At 41.1% G+C, this 22,855-nt stretch overlaps 1 protein-coding gene across 2 annotated transcripts in view; it reads left to right on the top strand.

The window, feature by feature from the left end:
- The window catches only part of efna2a (ephrin-A2a), a 144,943-nt gene that overhangs the window by 109,586 nt on the left and 12,502 nt on the right, over nt 1–22,855 (top strand). For both annotated transcript variants that reach the window (XM_079573583.1, XM_079573584.1), the window contains exon 2: nt 13,331–13,623. In XM_079573583.1, coding sequence (XP_079429709.1) covers nt 13,331–13,623 — 293 coding nt within the window. The remainder of the gene's footprint in view (nt 1–13,330; nt 13,624–22,855) is intronic.

The following is a 22,855-nucleotide window of genomic DNA, read 5'->3' as shown; positions in this document are numbered from 1 at the left end:
CTGTCAGCGTAGTATTTATTGCTTATGGCCTCTAGGGGCATGAGTTATTTAGTTCTGCTTTAAGGTCGCACGCATTCAAAGTAAGGTTCTGATCCGGGCCTGATGTTGTGCACTGAATGGATTGTCATTGTTGATAGGAATATGGACATTTTCATTATCATGGTAAACATCATTGCACCTATTACCTTTTCATCTGCAGTCCCATTTGACCACAGCCTACATCACTGACCAAAAGTATCTTTCTCACTCGTTTCTTCTATTACATCAACGAACGCGTGCCCTTTAGCAGACAGCCTGATCTCATACTGTGCGTCCGTGTCATCAGCCTCTCACCGAGTCCCCTCCTGTCTGATTTACTCGGCCTACACATCCATCTAAGCCTGCCTTTGTCAGACATTTTCCCCTCATTTCACTCCCGCATCCCCTTCCATGTTTGTGACAACACGTTAGCTACAGCAACATCTCCCCGTGTGACAATTATCCTACCAGGAGGTCTCAAGTTTGTTATGCTAATGTTCTGTGGAGGTGTTTTTGCAGATACTCGCTTGGTTTTGCAAGACATTGACGCTTTGTATGCAGGGGGTCCATGTTGCCAAGTCTTGCTGAAATACATAATAACCTTTCAGATGCTGCGTGTGTCACCGCGATGATCTGGGGAGGACGTTATTGGAAGTGACAGTTGTTGCCAAAACAACGTGGTCTTGGGAACGCGGGGTAGATGCAAAATTTCATGCTCCGAGCAGTGTGCGAAAACCATCGGCGTGCATGTGTGTGTGTGTGTGTGTGTGTGTGTGTGTGTGTGTGTGTGTGTTGGTATGCTTGTATGGGGAAGGTGCACAAGTGAATGCTAAGAGCTGATTTGCATAATTAAAAAGGCAACGACATCTGTGTTAGGAGTCCCTGTGTAGTTAGCATGAACGCTCTTAGCACGTGCAGGCAGTCGATAAGTCACAAGAATTACCCCTGTGTGAATTTGTCACCTTTTATTGTTTTTCGACAGAACTGTGGCTTGATGTTTTAATGATTGGTTTGGCTCACAGATTTTACTAAATGATGGTGATTATGTGGAAATGAAATTATGAAAATGTGGCATAGGAATAGCTCAAATCAACATAATGAAGATCAAAGACGACTATCCCCTGAAGATTTCTTATCATAAAAGGGAATGGGTTACAAAGATCCAAGAAGCTTTCTCAGTCACTATCTGGTCTAAAAGTGGATGTATGCATTCTGGCGGTTTTCACACATGTTGGAGCACCTCATGGGTCGACCCGAGACCGCCCTAGTTTCAACTGCATTTACTTCGAAGCAGTTCAGACCGTGTTCACAGGCACCAGACGTCACAGCATTAGCCACGTAACGACGATCAGCTCTTCAACGTACTCATTCCCATGACAACGGGCATCGACTTGTCAATGCGCCGACACGCTCGCACGCACTTCCCTGTTGTTACACAGTGGTCACTCCTCTCTCTCGTGGTTCAATACAATGAGGCTGATATGAGAAGCGAGGAGAAATTACTTTAATTGGCTCATGGAGAGGGAAACTTTTCTGCGCAACAGGAAGGGAGACACAGGCAGAGAGACATGTCTTGATGATACAAAGTTGATCCATTTTGCTGGCCATTTTAGAGGTCGAGGTCATTCGCCTTCACACCACACTTGCTCAGTCCCTTAGTTCGAATAGAGTCGTTCCTAGACCACCTGTTTCATCCGGACTTGGAGTGGCTGCTTAGACCAGCTTAAAGTGCTGCTGTTGGATTTACATTGACCTAAAAGTGCCGCTGTTGGGTCGAAAGCCCCCTTAGGTCGAACTAAAACTAAAACTAAAGTTGATGCGTACCTGTCTGGTCTTTGTGCGTGCCCGTGGAAGACGTTGGTTGCTTCTAACTTCACCCCGTTTGGAGCTATAGGAATATACTGGGAGAGGCCAAATGCTAACAACATCTTTGGTCTTTTTGCGTGACTGAGTGCACACAGTTCTTCCATACTGTGATATGTTCTTACCTGAGCTTAGACGAGTTGATATGTACCTGTCTGGTCTTTGTGCGTGCCCGTGGAAGAGCGTGGTAGCTTCCAACTTCACCCTTGTTTGGAGTTCTAGGAATATACTGGGAGAGGCCAAATGCTAACAACATCTTTGGTCGTTTTGCGTGACTCAGCGCACGCACAAAGACCAGACAGGTACGCATCAACTTGTCTAAGCTCAGGTAAGAACATATCTCAGTGTGTAAAAATGGTGGCCTGTTCTTTTAAAGGCCCTATGCCTGATCTTTTTGTGTTGTCAAACAATTAAACAGGTACATTTTCTATGGCTAGTTGTGAGTTCATAAGCACATCTATCTGTCCTGGTGCTGTAAGCAACAACAATTAGCCGGCACAAACATGCTTTCTAATCAGATGCACGGCGCATAAATGTCATTTTTCCACATATGTCAGGGACCACTAAAAATATATCAGCTTTTGTTTATGTCATGCATTACTGTAGATAATGCCTTTGTTGCAGCATGAAGAGAACTAAAATATTACGCACTGTCTTTTTTTATGCCACACACTTACTCCTTATTTGATGTCGGAATTTCCCTCTCAAGTCTCCTGGTATCCATTTATGTAGATGAAGGTGATAAAGACATCGCCTATGCCCCGCGCACCTTAAGCCCAATTCACAGAGCTGCAGCAGGGTTCTCTGCCAGACACTTTTCCATCCACAGGCAATGCCACCCGCTGAGAGAGCGACTGCTAAAGACTCTCTTAGCCGAGAAGAAATGTGTGCAAAGAAGTCATTTTAAATATTGAGCAAGAGTCAGGGAAAAAAAGGATGGAGCAATTTGTCTGGTTTCTTTTCGACCTGTTTTAAAGAGCTCCTCAGTAAATTTTTAACAAAAGAACTGTAGTTGTTTTTCTTCTGCATAGGCATTACTGTAATGTGGTCAATCTTTGTTGATAGACAGATAAAAGTAGAAATGGTTGGCAATGTGGCACCTTTGACTTTGGACCTGGACACGGAAAAGTGCTTTATCAACAGTATAAGCTCAAATCTTTAACCTTCAGTTTTGGTCTGGACTTTTTTTCCATCTAGTGCTTTTGACAAGGCCCAATGGCACTTGATATTGGCCCTTTTTTTTTCCCTTGTAACACCTTCAGTTTTAGCTGTCTTTTGAACATGGGTGGAGGAGGAAGTCTGATGAGACTGGACAAAAAAAGCTGTTGCACTGCTCCTTGGAGAGAAAGTTAGCGCGAATGAAGTGAACAAAATGAAGATTGAGAGAGCCAGTTTAGAGACAAAGACCAAAAGACGAGGTAAGGACAGCGCTGATGAAGATGGAGAGATGGGAGAGGAGAGTAATGCGCTCTTAATTGGACAGACATTTAGAGTGAAGCTGCAGAAATAGTCAGTGCTATCCAATCTTGGCACATTCCCTCTCCCTAAAACCCAGAGATGAGGAAAAATTGGGCGCATTTGAGCTGCTGAACACTGGAATTTCTACATTTCCAGGCTTTAATGTGAGTCTTGAAATGGCGGTGGTTAGCTGGTGATAACGTCGACGGAGTTTTTCTCCTTAGTATGTGGTAGAGAGTAGACTTCATTACTGTCAATGAGGAGATAAGCAGAAATAGAAGCCTGTGTTACTGCGGATCGGAGTTTGGCAAGTAAAGTTGAGTGGTGAAAACTTTAAGAGGGATTTGAGGAGAATGATCGATCGAGAGCACAAGATTCTTCCCACCTTTGGCTCGGGTTAATGTGGAGGATGAAAACCGTGAGCAGGGCCTATAGAATATTTAACCTACGGGAGTGAATGGTCGTCTCTGTGAAGTCTATGCTCTTGGCCAGTAGAGCGCGGGATTGTGTTGTCAAGCCCGCCAAGATATTTGGGATACCAGGCACGTAAAAGTAAAAGGAGATTTTATTTACCGCTTTTTTATTTCAAAACTGCTGAACCCAAATTTGGACATGTCAGCTGGGAATCATTTTTCATTGATTGACATCCCAGCATTGCTGCTTTTTCCTCGACCGCAGCATGTTTCCAATGTAAGTGACACTGTCTGGGGCCTATCAAGTGCGGGGGAGCAGCGATAGTCCTGATGCTACAATGAGAACGGGAAGGATGTGGGAGACAGACACACGCGAGCGCTAAGGTGTGCTTTGAAGTATGCATCCGTCCTTCTGTTGCGTACGGAGGCAGGTGTAGGTAAACACTGGGGTTTTCCATCCGGCGGCTTTGATCACCACGGCGACGACGCGAGAGAATGCAGATGACTAAAACGTGCCAAGGTACAAAAGGAGGAGAGAGGCATTAATGTACATTTCCAATTGTGCATGCTATAGATGTTTTGGCAGAAGAAACCCACTAAAGTGTTTCCAACGCCAGTGTCTGGATAGAGAACATATGGCCCAACAGCATGTGGGAATGTGTCATTAGGAAAATATTTCAGTTGAATGTTAATGAAGCTGAAGCGTTGGAAAATTGCGGGTGCTACCTCTTTTATGCCTCTGTCAATGTCAGCCGTTCACAGCTTGCTGCCTTTGTCTCTCAACCAGTCATCTCTCACACCATTCATATCAATATCATTGAGCAACATGACACCATTCTCCTCCTTGGCCATGATAACACTTACCCCAGCAGCAGAGCTATCCGCCCCCTCAGCCTCCCTATCAAGGTATTTCCCGTATAAAAGCTCTCGTTTGCAAAGGTTGTGACTAACTGGCCATTGTCAAAAAGCATAGACTCCCACAAACGCTTCCAAAGTCATGTATTTGGTGAAAAAAAAACGTACTGAAGTGCTAAACCTCTCCATCTTTTTGACAAAGACAGAAGTTATCCTTCCTGGGTCTGATTACCCGGTTATCCCTCTCCTGCTTGTTTTATGTTTGGAGATAATATTGACTGTCAATACAGCAGGGACTCACAGGGCTATTTTTCACAGAAAATGAAAGATAATCAAAATCTTATTATCCTGGAACTAAGAAGACAATTTCTCATTCTGGAAAGTTTACAAAAGGATTTGGAAGTAAACAAAATACACAACTTCAGTTCATGCTGTTATATACTATTACTTTGTGATGTCTGACATAAAATTAAGTTTTGATAGTTCATTTGTTGCCACGGATTAATTTGTTTCCTTTTCTTTTAACAAAAAATGGAAAATTGCATAATGAAAGCGTGAATTGCTCGTGTTTAATAGCAAGAAGGGTTTGGTTTAGGTTCGATTCCGAAACAGACAGGACCTTTCTATGTAGAGTTTGCATGTTCTCTCTGTCCCTGGTTCGATCAAGGGTGGATGGGACCTGCGTATGTGGGGCATGGTCTTTCCGTGTCTGCATAGTTTTCCTGTGTGTGCTCTGGTTTCTACTACCACTAAAACATATACAACAGGAGAGGATTCCCCTACAAAGCGATTCTGACTTTCAAGAATACTTTCCTGGGTCACACTGAGATCAACCATACGTTCAGATGTAAAGTCTTGGCAGCTACTTTTACTCAAGCATTTCTCTTGAGTAAGAAACCTTTCATTTTTCATTGACCGGGCGTACATTTATTTCTTCTTGAGTAATGTCATTAAATCCAAGCCCTTGCAGACTTGAGACACACATGTAGCACTGAATGACTGAGCCCATCCATCATCCACTCTGCACAGCGCAGTTCATACACACAACATTAGTGGTATTTTTAGTGCTGTGTGGTCCGCATTTCCAAATCACATTCAGATCGAGCGGCGGAGTTTTATATTACGCTGCAGGCCTGTATTAGTATCAATAACCATATTAGCTCATATGCGCCTCACTTCCAATTCACTTAAATCATTCTTTTAGCGGCTTAAGAGGCTAAGCTGTATCGATGGCGGGGGAGCGGCAGAGCTATGCATTTCCTCATAAATCTAATTCAATCAAGCACTTTGCATGAAAAACTGCAACATTGAATCGAAATCAAAAGTGGTGTCTTGGTCTTCAGGGGCTGGTTTATGAACGAATCTCTGACTGACGCTTTGAAGTTTGATGGAAGAAATTTAGTATAACATATTACATACATGAAATAGTGGAGCAAACCCATGTTTAGTCAGGCCTTTGAACTCTTGATGTTTGAATTTTCTGAAACAAATATCAGGAAAATTAATGGAATTTTCTAGGGATGCACCGATCCGATACTGGTATTGGCTACCGGAGCCGATACTGAAAAAAATACGATATCGGGTATCGGCTACAAATATCCAATATTGAACAGATACCAGTTTTGGCTCTCAATGCCTTAAAGCAGTACTAAGCAACTTGTTTACCTTAATAAATCCTTTTTTTATAGTCCCTCTGGGGGTAATATGAGTGTTGATTGGATGACTGGGGGGTCTTTCATCTCCCCCTGGTGTCTTTGGCCAGAAAAATACACTTGCAGCTTCCCTGCACCAGGTCGGAGGCCCCAATACACACTAATGGAATCATGAGGAAGAAGCTAACAGGCTAACGGGCAAAGCTAACTGTGGGCTAGCACTACTTATACAGTATTTACAGCCAAGTTTGAGTGAAAAAAATCTCCATTGTTTAATTGGATGTACAATGTCCCTCTCTCCCTTTGCCTTTTCTGTCAACGTAGTATTTACTCTCACGGACAATTAATGAGTAAAGAACCGCAACATGCTACAACACCGGCAGTGGCGCTTATGGCCTCTAAGGGCATGAGTTACTTAGTACTGCTTTAAAACACAACTTTTACAACCTAAATCTAAGTGAATATGGGCATGCTGTATATCATTGTAAAGGTCAGAACCTGGAGAATTAAATCGCTGATTTAGTGTTAACCTCTGCAAATGTATTTTTGATCGCCACGCAAAATGCCGAGCTAGCAATTGCATGCACTAGCGGGTGCATGCTCATGCTTACGAAAACTAATCAAGGCTGGGTCAGAAACTATGATCGAAATATCTAAAGAAGCCTAATACAATAAAATAACCACTGCTGAAGCCAAGTGTTTGTATTTTAGTTTAAGACACTTCGTGTGAATTGTTTATATGAATGTAATGTACCCAAGGATAATTAGTGTAGTTCATCCATTAGTTTATCAATAGATACAATTGATAATTGATCTGCAACATCATAGATATAACATATGACTTTATTGATCTTTAAATGGAGAAAAGAGTCAATTCAATTTTTCACCCAGAGAAAGACACTTTTAAGAAAGTCTCTATCAGATGTCAGCAGATACTCAAACCCCAGTATCGGTATCGCTAGAAAAAAAAGCTGGATTGGTGCATCTCTAGAAATTTTATACAAAATTGGGCATGATGGTTGAGCTCTTTTGAAATCCCTTTATGCGTCTTTAGATTATATGCTTACTGTTCTTGAATACAGCGTCAATTTACGTCTTTATGCCGTTTAAATAAATCACACTTGTTTCCTTCGTGACAGTATTAGAATGACTGGCCTAGTTAAATCATCAACGAATAAACCCTCTCGTATCAATGTTTCAGTGAAACCTTGTTACTGTATATACTTCCTATGTCTGTCATTTTGTTTACATTGTTGTGACAGCTTTGCACGCACCCCCTCACATCCCTGCTCTGCTTTTGACACCCATCACTGTATTTCTTTCCTATGGGCTTTTATCTTCCAAAGACAAATGCTAAATAATGCTCCTGGCAGGCGCCTCCTCCACGTGATTCGCACATAAGAGTGAGAAGCCGTGAGTGCATTCCTGTGTCTTTTTGATCCGGCGGTTAGTGTGTGTTTAATTTCAGATGGCACAGCCTGGGAGCAAAGGATTGTGGGGCATTTACCTGGACGGGCAGTGTAATGTATTAGGTGGTGTCAGCGCGTGCGGGGCAGAGGAGCTGAGGAGATTAATATAAACTAATGTATCTTGGCACTTTGGTCCTTTTCGTGAGGATTGAGGATTCTCACTTATCTCGAGCCACTCTGTCCAATTCACAGCCTCCACGCAGACATTAACATTTAATAGGAGACTGGCCTTAGGCTTGACACCAGTCATCAGACCACAATTACCAGAACTTTTGCCATTAATCCTGTTTCTGCAGAGAAGAAGTGGGATCAGTCAAGATGATTATATAGGTTTCAATATGTTCTAGAATTCAAAGTATGTATGTAAAATCAGGAAGCATTCAGAATGTTGCCATTACAAGACTTAAAATGACAGTATTAACACCGTATTTTCAGGACTATAAGTTGCACCAGCCAACAAATGCATAATGAAGAAGAAAAACACATATATAAGTCGCTCCGGAGTGTAAGTCGAACCATTGACAAGCCTTTCCCGGCAGCACGTTGTTCAAGCACCCATTTGCAAACTTATTCCTCCAGCTTTAGCCCACGATTATCTATTTTTGTTTTCTTCATTGCAGTAAGAGTAACCCCCGCTTTTCGCCAGTTCCTCACAAGTTTCTCCGCTCACTCTAAACTTTCTTTCTGCTGCTCGATAACCGTTTTCGGCTGCATATTTCTTGTAATCTGCAGAATATGATTTTCTTTTTGCGGGCGTTTGTGTTCAGTCTTAGCAGATACTGGTACACAAGCCTAGAGCGCCCGGCTGTCAGTGTGAAAATAACAACTATGTGAAATGATATATTTTGATGTATAAGTCGACCTGAGTATAATTCACAACGCCAGCCAAACTATGAAAAAAAGTGCAATACGGGACTTTTTTCTCTTTGATTGACATTACTACCAAAGAAGATATTTCTGTTCTCAAATTCTTATCACATTTGCTGCTGAAATTCTTCTTGACACTGCCATTGTGATTGAGGAAAACTGCATAGAATTTGTTTTTCTATGCAGCAATGTAAACATTTTTCAAAAGGAGCAGAAAGAGCAATGCCCTATGGTTTTGCTCTTGACTTTGTTGACCAAAACAGATTTACCCCATTCAAAAGTCCCCTTAAGGCCTTCTCCTCCATCTCTCCCATGGTTTTCCCCTTTATTCTCATTCTGCTCCTCTCTGTGCCTTCTCCCTTCGCTTGTTAATCGGGCCTGATTGGAGCCGGAGCGTCCCGTATAGAGGAGCTCCCCGGTGGATCAATGCCTCTAAATGATGTGTTCAAGGGCCCCTTTTAAACGCGCGTTCAAACCGGCTCTGATAGGGCGCCCAAGCATGAAGCCGCTCATTTCACATCGAGCTCACTTCCTTATTCGCCCGCCGGGAACCACACTCAGCTTTTAGACTGGGAGAGAGTAAATTGTCCCAAAGCTAAGTAGTTAAACCCGAAAATGTCTTCATCCCGCAATCAATTACCGCCAAGGTGAAGCTCGGATGATGAATTTGTTTAAAATCTTTGCCTCAGAGACCCTCGTTCTTGTTTACGCCTTATTTGCGCCACATTGTTTTGCTCCATTTTGAATTTTGGCGATACAAGATTTAATAATGTGCGTTCGACAGGCTACATTTGATGCTAAATTGATCGTACAATGTTAATGACAAGCCCGAGAAGAAGAAGACACAAAAGGCACACCATGCTGAACAGAAAATGAGACAAACGGATGATAGAGTCATACCCCCTGGACGCATTATTTATAGAAAAGCGGTACATAAAACATCACAGCGATCAAATATTTAAGTGCCATTGTTGTTATTGCGTTTTCTCACACAAGGATGTAATGGGTAAATTATACACGAGGCCGCTAATGAATGCAAATGAGATTCTTGTGGTTACATTGTTGGTAATTATTGTCATCATCATGTCTGGGCTGATCTTAATTTAGTTAGATAGTTCAATCAACCCTGTCAAGTCAGTGTCTTTTGTCTAATTTAGATGCATTCAGGAAAGGCATCATGGAATATAGACTTGATTGAGCTTTTAACCATGTTACATCATCAAAGACATACCTGTAGAAGTAGTATTTGTGCTTCATTCATGCAGGTTTGAGTAATCATGTTCACTTTGGCTGATTTTTATTCTACAGCTGAAACACTCTAATCTGTATATCCAGGATTTTCTTGCATTTTAGAATGAAGACAAGTGCATATGACACATTAGACCATAGTTAACACCATCATATTTAAGCTTTAGCAAAAAAATGTGCCCAGCTTTGTTTAGTTCGACCGTTTTTGTGACGTTTATAGTTTCCCTTCCTCTTTGGACACTGACAGGAAGTGACATAGATAGAGGCAAACCATTTTAAACTGTTGCCGTGCCAACCGTGTTATGCCAATGGGAAATGAGCGAGTCAAACTGATCTGAAACTTTGCCTCTAATCCTGTCAGCAGCTTAAAAATTCTATTATAAATCATTTTTCTGACCAACATTTCTTCATTAAATTGCTGCTTCACGGAAATAAAAGGATAATTATTACTTACAACAGATGTTCTCCATTTAAATAAGTCACATTGCAAAAGCATGTGCACTTTAAAGCCCATTATCAAGCACTGGACCTGTCCCGAATACTTTTTCGCTCAGTGTGTGTTCATCGCAGCAGCATTGATTTGCTGGCATGCTGAAAGTGAAAGCATGTTTTTACTGTTTTACATATGTGTCATTCAACTCAAAATTTCTTCCTCAATCCCACTGCCTTTTCTTGACTTAATTTCACATTGATCACAAACTATCCACAATATTGGGTTAGGCTGCACCTATACATGATATATCCAGTTTAACAAAGTATCAACGTTAAAAAGGAAGAGTGGTTATGTAAAACAGAATAGGACAGCATATTGTGATAAATAGGGCCACCTTGCTGGCTCACAAAACTGTGATTTGAATCCAGTTTGTGCTTTGTGCTTCATGTATCTTCATTTGTCCAGACTTCCTGTATCTCTATTGCCCTTGTAAATAAAACATGTGTGTCACGTCAAAAATATGAAATATACTTTTCTTATTATTTATTATCAGTATCCATTTTTTTTTTAAGTTTCTGGAGCCGACAACAGGAGCTTTATATTTAAATACTGACAATACACCAACGAGGATATTCACATTCAAGGCGAGCAAGACTCACAAATTCATCTTTGAACCAGTGACCTTCAGAAATGATAATGCAAGCTTTCCCTCCATTATCATTGCAGTCAAGGAGGCAACTTGTTAACAAAGAAAATGAATAGGACGCCTCAACCTCGAAATCAACCTGCTTCTTATCTGCGGCTCCTCCTCTGACCCAGACAATAACAATACCGGGCCCATACAGGTCGAGCTATTGAACCGCACCGACACAACAACTCTGACACTCACCTCAGCACAAGACTATCGACCAACAGTGACGCAACTCTCCAAATTCTCAGCAATTTGGTCCAAGTGGGCATGGTTCGGCAGAGAGTTGCAACGGCTGTTCTTGTGTTTCTTGATGATTGTGTAGTATTTGTGCTGACTGTGATGATAAAAAAAAAGTGGAGTTGAATTGTCAAACTGCCCACACACAGGGAAAGGTTAGGCAACCGCTATCTCAAGAGCCACACGCCGAGCCACAAGTGATAACGGTTCTGCTTTATTTGGCAACATCGGAGCCAGACTGAAGGCAGTGAAGGCCCCTCTAAATCCCCCTGCACTTTCTTGGTTCGTTCGATGTTGAGGCAGAACCCTGGGATATAGGGTTAGAGTCAAGAATATTGTTTAAGGTCTCATATGCAGCAGTCTTTGTGTTTGTGAGTTTGTTCAGAAAATTTCACAGCTTTCACAGCTTCCTTTCTGACACACACAACAAACACTTGAAAATATAAATTGTTGTGCCGAACAGGAGTCCCCAACAATGAAAGAAACGTCTTTATTTCAAACATGTCGAGCTCTGTTAATCGAAAGGGTTATGAATCCTCCATGTGACCTGTGGAACTTCCGATTTGTGAGGTGAATTCAAAATGCCTCAACAAAGCCATCCTAAATGCACAAATAATACAGTAGGAATCACATGTTCTACATTTGCCTCCCTCCTTTGTTTTCCCCAATACTCCACATCCTGCATTTAATTGAAACTAGGTCAATATTACGGAGGAAAATTGTGGATGTCATTTACAGTGAGTACGGTGGAAATATCCTCCTGATGACAGAAGAGAATATTTAGAGAAGAGCCGATACTGTGATTGCTTCTGACATTGGATGATTTGTTTATAAGGAAAGATACGAAACCGAAGCATCCGAGTGTGAGTCAGCTGAAGCCTGTGGAGGAGCATTGGCCTTTGAACATAAACATACATTGCGTATCATGTGGGACATGCTGCCATATGCTTCAAATCTGCCTCAGAGGCTGCTGAAAGATGCCAACTCGCTGTAAACGTCTTATTATGCCTTTCCATAAGCACTTCTACGTATCCCCCGCATCTTGGATTTGTCCCTGAAGGGCCACTGTAGCGAGCACTCTCTTTATTATGCATGTTCTTCTGCTATTTCTGCAACCTCTGACCTATTTCTACTCATCCAGTCAGTGATCGGTGCTCAGCTAAGTGGACACTTACCAGAGAGAGTCCTATACACCGCGCTAACCCCCTTCGGCTCAAGGCACGACCCACTTCTCCTTGGGACCACACAGCCCAACCACCGCAGGGCACCCATTGATCTTCTGTTATTGTCAAATCAGTAAAGAACACGCTGGAGGGTGTTGTTTTAGTGTCAAAAGGTTGTGTTCACTTGACATGAGAATATAAAGAGCCTACAGTTTAAAAATTAGGTGGTGAACAGGTCAGAACTCTGGAATTTGCCTTTAGATTGGACCCAGTTTATGGTTAATACCGAAAATCTGTGCAACTGTTAGTATAAATGAGCTGAAGTGAAATTTGTTTCTCACATTAGCATCCAAAAGTGGAATACAGTATTACTCAATCACACAGGCAAGATTGTCGTTTGTTGCAAGCACTTTCAAGAATAATATGTCAGTTTTGTGGGCCCAGACGCTTGGAAAATTAGGATTGTTCTGGTGCGAGTCACATTGATCGATCTTGCTTAAGTTCTTCTTTCAATCAAAAGACAAATTGTAGGCGTCAAAAAGATCAGTATATTTGCTCCATCTAAGATTTTGAAATCATTACAAATCTAGATCATCAACTCAACCTAGTACAGCTCTGGTGCCAATGAGCGGCCCATTTCGTAAGAATGGAGTGACCTTGACCAACATCTGGAAGCCGCCTGCTCTCTGTGAGGCAGTTTGATTCCGGACGGATGTGCAGTCATGATTCTCTGACATGGATCGGGCGCTGACATAATTATAGCCCCCAAAATGTCTCGTCTAAGTGGACACTCTGTGGTTTCCTTATGCGCCGCAATCATATAGAAATGTAATACACTCATCCATATTCAGTGTCCTAGTTGCTGCCACTCTCAAATCGCATAAACTCTTCCTGTTGTTTGCTGTCGCTGATTGCATGCATATTTAGACCCCAAATCGGACTAAATCCCTCTTTTGTTCGCAGGTTCTGGCACGGTGAGTACAGAGTCTCGGTCAACATAAACGACTATCTGGACATCTACTGTCCCTTCTACGACGGGCCACCCTCTCATGGCCGGATGGAGCGCTACATCCTGTTTATGGTGAACCACGAGGGCTACACCACCTGCCAGCACCGCATGAGGGGCTTCAAGCGCTGGGAGTGCAACCGGCCCAGCGGTCCCGACGGGCCTCTGCGCTTCTCTGAGAAGTTCCAGCTCTTCACCCCCTTCTCCCTGGGCTTCGAGTTCAGGCCCGGGCACGAGTACTACTACATCTGTACGTCTGTTACTACACCACTAACACTATTCAATGTTCATTTGTTGTTTGTCTCATTTTAGTCGACGAAATTAACATTGATACTATTATTATTAATATTACTGCAATTATCACTGTTTCTAATCTAACTATTAATACTGCTACTACTTCTGGTATTACTTCTACTTCTATACTGCCACTGATGTACTTCTACTACTGTCACTGACAATATTTCGATTCTATCATGTAGACCAGGGGTTCCCAAACCTTTTAAGCTGGGATCCCAAAAATTAACACTTAAACAACTCGGGAAGTTAAAGTTGCGTCTTATGCTACTTTAGGGCAGAAAACCACAGTTGCATCTGTCCTGCCTGCGGGTCAGAAGTGCAATACACACAAGCTAACAGGCTAACGGACAAAGCTAAACTGCGGGCTAGCGTCACTTTAGCAATGTTTACAGCCAGGTTTGAGTGAAAAAAAACATCTCCATGTGGCACAATGTACAATATCCCTCTGTCCCTCTGTCTTTTCTGTCAGCGTAGTATTTACTCTCACGGACAAATAATGAGTACAAAAAAAAACTAAATCAGGAGCATTTTTCTTTTAATTTCAACTTGAAATCATCCCCACTCAACCCCCGACCCCCACTTTGGAAAGCAATGGTGTAGACAACACATGGTACACCTCTTCTCCTGTTTACTGTGGCATTTGTTATTTTTTCCCAGTCGTGCTCATCTGTGTTGATGAGTCACCCTTCCCTCAATATGCAACTGTAAACTGTATGTAAATATGCAATCAGGCCAGGTCTGATTGGAAGCGTCCTCAAACACAGCCCACAATAGCGATCACACCGTCAGAGGCAAACACGAGAGCACTTCCATCTTTCTCTGATAGTCTCTTTATTCCCGGTAAATCCTCTCCCCCTTTCCCCGCTCACAATCGCGACGCTCAGCAAAGTGGTAAAAGTGACACCAGGCACTCTTTGTAATCATTTTTATATTAACTGTATTGATGTGTCGCCCCCTTTCAACAAGTGATGTATTAGTGCTGCAGACAGTGGGGCCCCTCGAGACAGTTCCTCGGAGCACTTTTAAGAGCTATCATCCCCCCCCCCCCAAAAGCCAAGGGGACAAACAGTGGCTTCGAATTACTCTTAAATATTGCTTTGAGCTGCCCGGGCTTAGATAGATTTACCACATCCGGATAGTTTAGACCGAGATCGGGGGTAAATTGACTTTCAAAAGCAAACTTGACGAACTTTCAAAGCTGTCCAACTTCATAAGTGTTCATTTTGTCAACTAATATGTGTATTTCATCAGTGCTTTGTCGGACGGTACTTCTAAAAATGCTACCTATATGCTATGCAATCTACAATTTAGTATTTGACTAACTATTGGCTAAAATATTTTCATCCGAAGCCAGAAAACGAAATGAACTAAACCCTGTTATCAGATGGCTGGTGTGAGTTGTATACACAGCAGCAGCAGCAGCAGGGAGCATATGTACAGGGCTAATTAACTAAGTGCAGCCCTGTTATATTGTTAGGCCGCACTAAAGACCTGCTCTTGAACCTGTAATTGCTTCATGGCTCTTGTCGTGTGGGTCTCTGTGCCACTGCTGAATAATGAGACAGGGGCAGCTAATGCTCTTACTATACAGTCAGGAGCGCATGCAACACTGTGTAGTGCAGTGTGCTGATTCCATAAGCCTATAGTGTGGCTTCATAACCTTCAACCCAGCATGACGATCTCTAACAATAATTGCTCACAGCGTCCTTGCCCAATACAACAACCGTTATCAAAAGAAATAAGAGTTTTACAGAAGCTACATTTTGTTTTTGTGTATACACAAGGAGGAAAAAGTAAGTGCACAGTTTGGAATTTCTTACATTTCTGCCTAAATTGCTCATAAACTGTGGTTCACTTACTTCCGCGCTGTTCTGTGAATGTTTACATGTTATGTCCCTTAAAAATGTTATCAAATGTAAATGTTTGGGTGGTATTAGTTAGTTAGTAATACATTTCAGACCACATTTTATGACAAATTTAGACAAAAATATAAGAAATTCCAAACGGTGCACTCACTTTTTCCTCCCTGTATATTGTTTGTTTGCAATCTTTCATGTCAGTTTTTATTCCTTCCATGAAAATCAATATTTGTACAAGCCGCATACTGTACTTCTAAACATTTCTAAACATTTCCATGATCAGAAAGGAGCAGATAGAAGAAACGTGTATGTTTGTCGGCCCGCTTTTCATCTTAATCAAAGATAACGTTTCGGCAGAGCCTTCTTCAGATCATTCTTTCTTTCTTTCCACAGTGCATGGTTGTTCAAAAAAGAAAGAATGATCTGAAGAAGGCTCTGCCGAAACTGTATCTTTGATCAATAAATATACCTTTGGACATCGGCTACTTGAGTGTGCAATGCTGCTTTTTGGATTTCTGAAGTTTTTTATCTAATTATGGATGGGATGATAAACAATAATATCGTTAATCGTGATAAAAAATGTGGCAATTAGTCGATCACCACATTTTTGAATAATCATGATCATCACACGAGAATAGAATCAATAAATCCACCAGAAAACCAGAGCCACCGGTCCCTCTTAACGTACCTCTGTGAATTGTGAGTTTCACCACACAGGTCTCCGCTCCTCTAATCATTGCAGGCTTTTGGCAGAATGAGTGAGAAGCGCTGCCCCGGCTGTCATGGCATGTGGACAGGTGAACGTGGTGGATTCTAATAACTCCACACTTTGCCCTCCCCGGGAGAAAGCAAAGTCTGAGGTGTGGGATGTTTTTGGATTGACAGCAAAAGAAAACGAATATGACGCTCTGATATGAACATGCTGGTGCACCCATCTGAGAGACCACCTGCATCGTTCACAAAGCTACAAACAGACAATTAGCGTAACATTGTGAATTCAACATGGTTCGATCAGAAGCTTTCTCAAAGTTTGTCATATTTGTTGAGATAGCAAAGGTGATTAATGCGTTGCTAGCGAGTATCATGGCATGGTATTGTTTTTTTCTGAAATAATAAACCGACATGCTGCTGACCTAAACCTTGATGTTTTAATATTATGCTGTTCTTGTGCTTCATAAAGGGCTGTGTTATAAAACCAGCAACAATGACTTTCACTAGATTGTGGCTATGGAAAGATCAGCTGGTTTTCGTTCTATACTACTGCACAAAAACTAATTGGTTGAACTTTGAATTTAATTTGCTTAATGACATTGAATGACCAACTTTAGGCAAATATCATGACAATATCGTTAATCGCAATTATTGTGGCCAAAATAATCGTGAGCCTAAATTTCATTATCATTATCATCCCATCCCTACCTCTAATACAACTTGTGTGTGTTACTCTTTTCTCACTTTTCCCCTCCTTTTAACACAAAACACTATATGGTTGAGTTCCCTCAACCACCTGAGCTCCAACATCATTTACAGCACATTTTTTATGCCCAATTTGCAATCAGCTAATGAATTGACAAGAATCCTCTCGGTATTACATAAATGGTATCTAAACTCCACAGATTTCAACACTCAATGGCGACACTCTTTTGGCTTCTGCTGTCATGCCATAACTGTACCATGTGACATCATTTGCATAGGCTCTACTGGAGTACTGTTCAGTTCGAGGGAAAATTCTGCAGTATTTACTGAACAATGATCATGTATTTCACTAAATGTTAAATGAATACAGCCATGTGGTTTTAGATTTCATGCTAGTTACCCGCCAGGATGAACATTGAGTGTTTACTGACTGTCTATGACCAAACAATCCTCAAAAAAGCAGTACACACAGTCTTCTACACATTACATTTCAGCATAAACACACTGGCCTATTAATTATCATCATTTATTTGCTATTGTAATTCAGTAACGCTGCGTATATTGAAACACAACCCCTTGTTGTTCGTATGTTGTCTGCATCCCCGCTCCTGTCACGCTCTGAAATCGTCCACTGCGCTGCACTCGTAGATAAAACGACTTCTTCAAAACTCCATCCGCACAAAGCCGCAGCAGGAGAAAGACAGGAGGCTAAAGGCTCGGAGATATCCAACCACCGATGTCCTACTGCCCCCTTCCCAGTCGCGCCTTTGTTCCGCCGCTCATGTATGTAGCCACAGACAGAGCCCCAGAAAGAATTGTACACATAGTATTGTGTTGACGGAGCCCCCCGGGGATACTGTAGTGAAAGTATACAGCCAGTGTGTGTGTATGAGGGCTGAGTACATATAAAGGGGGGAAGGGCGCTGGATGGTTGGAGGGTTTGGGGGTCAGTTGTCAAGTGATTGTGAGTCCGTGAAAAGGCCATGTCTATCAATTTGACAGACAGGGACACGCACTCGCTCTCTTTTTCCCATGTCTAGACGCACACACGTGTTTTATAGACGCGCTTTTCAACACGCGTGAAAGGAGGGATACAGTGTTGACAGGTTTTGGACGAGGTGTTGGACTGTAAATGTCTCGTGAATAGGGATTTAGAAACTGTTTATCAATGGAACACAGGTAATACATATTTATTTTGGAGGTTCTTTTTTGTGCAATCTGGAACTGTCTCGCTAGAGAAGAAAGAAAGGTAAAATTGCTGCCATCTAAGGTCACACACTTTATTTTTATTTTTATGGAAGTACAAAAATAAATCCTAGCTGGGTTTTCATAATCTGTCATACATTTAGGTTGAAGCCATTGGATCTGGCAACCCAAAGTACAGGGCTCTGTGCTTTCTGATTGGATCGTTGGGTGGGTTTTAGAACCAAAACCAAAATATGTGAACATAAACATCATGTAAAATGCCATGTAAATCATCACTGTTATTAAGTAGTAGCTTGGTATTGTTTTCAGAAATAATGTAAAACATTTCCTACATGTCCAAACTTTTTATAATATCTTGGATTATAGCCATGATGAATAATTGTTTTTATTGTATTGAGGAGCACACATAAAAAAGATCATTTACTAAGTGTTTACTCGAGTAGCACATTCAAAAGCAGCACAGTAAGTTGTGCAATATTTAGTTATGCAGCATTCTGTCATTTAGGTATCAGGTTTGGGTCAATAGGACTTTAACCTCTTAAACCCCGCCTTAAAGGACCTTATAAACTGGAGAAAATGCAATTTGTTAAAGGAACAGGCCACCATTTTTCCATACTGTGATATGTTCTTACCTCAGCTTAGAAGAGTTGATACGTGCCTAGCTATAGGAATATGCTGGGAGAGGCCAAATGCTAACAACGCACGCAAAGACCAGACAGGTACATATCAAGTAAGGTAAGGTATTGCCTTATTTCAAAGCTAAGACCTACAAAACCCATCTAAACAAATCTTTTTGCTCGCATTGTTGTTGCGTTGTTGTCACTTTGCTGTGGCTTTTTTGTTGCATGTTCACCGCTTTCTGTTGCTCTTTTGTGTTTTGTTTTGTTGTTTTTTGCACATTTTTGTCATTTTTTGTCACTTTTCTGTCACTTTTCTGTTATTCTTTGTGGCTTTTTTGTTGTGTTTTTGTCACCAATTTATGTCACATTTGTGTCACTTTTCATTGATTTTTTCCTCGCTTTTTCATTGCTGTTTTGTTGCATTGTCATGCTCTCATCTAATTTTTTTTGCTATTTTAACCCTTTTTTCAAGAAGCTTTTAGATTTGGGTAAAGCCAAACTAGAGAAGATGTGCTCGGTTCAGGTGGAGGTTAATATATATACTATATTCACTAATATATTATTCTTCAGCTTGCACCAGCTATTTAGCACCTGCCTTAATAAATGTATACTAAGTGTATTCTTTGATCTTTTACCAACTTAAATGAAGTAGTTATAGTAGTTATTGCAGTTGTAAAGGATTAGTGGCAGATGTGTTGTCAGCAATGGCCGCCGTCGTCTCCTATATTCAGTAGCATCAGTACTAGCAAAAAAAAAGGCATACTTTTACTTCTTCTATAGTACATCATTGTATTTCTAAGCCGATGTGATCTTTGACCTGTGTGATCGACATGTGGTTGACATGACGACAGCTGTGCTCCGCCCCAAACTTCTCCAGCTGTCACTCTGATGAGCTTCAGTGGTTTTCAATGGCGCTCAGGAGACATGTGAGGGGAAGCAAAGGCAGCAAGTTACCCATAAAGCTTTTAAAAATGACATGGGTGATTTTTGTTTTTAAGTTTGTCAGTCAATGTGAACTCAGCGTGTATACCACCTGTGCCAAATAACTTCTATCCCATGAATAAAGGAAGCAAACGACAGGTTGGGCCTAAACTGAAGGGTGAGACTATACCCTTTTCACCAGAACATAGTTGAAACAAATATATATGGTATTAAGCTGCTGAAATACACCTATCACCTCCTCGCTTGGTAAAAGTCAAACAGTATAGGCCAACAAAGCACAAGTTCACCACGGGATACGCAGCTCAAAACTGCGCTTCAGGGGAGCCCTTCCATCGAGACAGAGCACACAGCGATGTGTGGACAATTTGGAGAAAGTTGAGACAAAGGAATTGGGCTACGGCAGAGGGGGTGAAGGGCACAGGGATGGATGGAGGGAAGGAGGGAGGAGAGGGCAGAGGAGAGGTCAGCTTTATTTCCTGTGTGCTGAGGATCCTAATGACAGGCTTCACGGGTCACTCTGAACTAGACTTCCTCAAGGGATGAGGGGCAAGAGGTCTCCGCGCACACCCCGTCCCAACTGTAATGTGCAAACAGTTAAAGTTACTGCAGGTCTCCGCTTGCATTTCACTTCAGAGCGACGTGGGACTAAAAACCTAGTTTCAATTTCGACTTTGAAGTTTGAACTCTTTTTTTTTTACATTTTTCTCATTTTTGCAAGGTATTGAGAGAGCGCGGCACGGTGGCTCAGCAGTTTGCTCGACCCTGCTCTGTGGGGAATTCGCTTAGACTTACTAAAGACGTTTCAGTCAGGTCGATTTGAAGGGCGACGTTTACCTGAAGTGTGAAAGAAAAAGGTTAAATCTCAATCCCACCTGTCGACAGAAGCTCTGGAGTCTATGCTGCTTGCTTTGGGCCCAGGCAGTTATTGTTTTGCACAATTATGTAGAAGTGGGTGAATTTGATACTAACTGCAACCACATGTTTCTATATTACTTCTACTACTACAGCAATGTTATTTGGATTTTTTTTATTTTTTGTTAGGGGCTTAAGTTAGATTGCATGACTGTACTCTGCACTGTATACATTCCCAAAAAGGAGTAATGCTAATTATTATTTACACATACACACAATGTTCATGCGCTTTCATAACTTTATCCTATAGCAAATTACATTATCGATTTAGCAACATCATATTGAGATTAGTCTCATTTGCAAAAGAAAACTTGTTACGTTTCAATGCGGCTTAATTAACACAGACAAACTTACAAACCATTGTTTGAACTGTTCGTATAATTAACAGAAACGAATCACAATTACAAAAACGGTCTTGTTTCATGTACGATGTCTTGTACAAAGCAAGTAACAAAAGGCGATCATTATTATTATTATAATGATTGCCTTTTCCATCCACACCGAACTAGTTTTTTGTTACAATGTCACATTAATACACACAATGAACTCCATGATCTTGCTCATTCCCTGTTGTCATTTCCATCTTCATTATAGTATTAATTTGTGTACAATTTATTTATTTATGTGCAATGTATTATGTAAGCACTACATGTAGGCCAGGGTGTAGAGTGGGCAACTTGAAGAGGGCAGTTGCTCCCCATCAACAAGCCCCCATCCAGCTACCCTAACAGCTGATTTTGTAGAGGATGCTCCTATGCTGTGTGGTGCATTAAAAGACGAGGTTCATGAGCCTGTTGTGAGGGTCTCTCTCAACGGATTCATAGCTCGCCTTCCCTAATTCTCTAATTGTAATCTTGAGCAATAGAATGAATATTTAAAATAGAAATTCATCTGTTAATTTTAAAGCAAAGAATTGTTATTGTATTCGATGGTTAAAAGTCCTCAAGAATGACTTACTTTTTGAATGAATGTCATATTGAGATTGGTAGAACAATTTTATAAACGTTATTTGTATTTGTATTTGTAAATTCTTATTTTGCATATAACAAACAAGTGTGAGAAACAGTGGTCATAACCGTATAGTGACTTGCTCAAATTGCCTCTAGTCTTTCTTTGGTACATTGCGCTAATAGACCCGCTCTGGGCAGTAAATGGCATCACCAAAGTAATTGGCTACATTAATGTCAAATAGAAACAAATTATGGAGGGGAGGGAGAATCCAAACAGAAAAACACGGTGATTTACAGTTATGGGCCTTCTCCTAAAGCCATTTCCAAACTGTAGCAGGAGCTCTCGACGCTTGATGGATGGACTTATTATTCACTCTTTTATTGTTTATCCGCAGCAAGTGTCCGTTTGCAAATCTCATGAATACAAAACAATGCAGACTATTTCAGGTGCTCTTTTTAAAGTGTCGAAAAAATCTATAAATAGTTGTTTAATAGTTGTTGTTGCATACATGGAAAATCAATGGTTGAATTGGAGGCATACACAGAAATGAATGTTGTTCCCGTTACATATTCAAGTCTATTGGCATTGTCTTGAAATATTAAAGGGTAAAGACTGAAATGAGGGTCTTCAAATTCAGGGGTAAATATGATATAATATGGGATATGAGGGAATTAGCCTATATAATTCGGTAAAAAGAAAAAAAAGGGGGGAAAATAGCTAAATAAAATGAAGAACAAATAATAGCACACACATGCTACTATAAAAATAATAATAATAATATGATTTTTTTTTTTTTTACCACATGATCTGGCGCCCTTCTGCGAGGAGAACCACTGCTCTATGCCACAATATGTTGCAATATTGGGTATCACTTTATTTTACAGTACCTTCATACATTGTACCAAACTAAATTTAGTACAATGTAATGTGCTCTGTAACAATCTGTAACAACTTGTACCTATGGGTTAGATACACAATGTACAATGCACACAATAAACTTTTGTTAGTATTTTGTGCGTACATAATGTAACACGAGACCTTAAAGCTTAAGGTTAGGTTTAGAGTTATGTCTTGTTACATTACGTACCTACAAACTACTAATACATTGTTTAATTGTGTATCTAACCCATGTACAAGTTGTTACAGCTTGTTACAGAGCACATTACATTGTACTAAATTGTAATACAATGTATCAAGGGTACTGTAAAATAAAGTGTTACCCAAAATTGATATCCAGAATTGTTGGTCCCTTTGCTCACCCTCTGGTGTTGTTCTAATT

Source organism: Gobius niger, assembly GCF_951799975.1.
Source record: "Gobius niger genome assembly, chromosome: 16".
Lineage (NCBI taxonomy): Eukaryota > Metazoa > Chordata > Actinopteri > Gobiiformes > Gobiidae > Gobius > Gobius niger.
The sequence above is the reverse complement of the archived record's forward strand: the minus strand, read 5'-3'. Positions and strand labels throughout refer to the sequence as shown.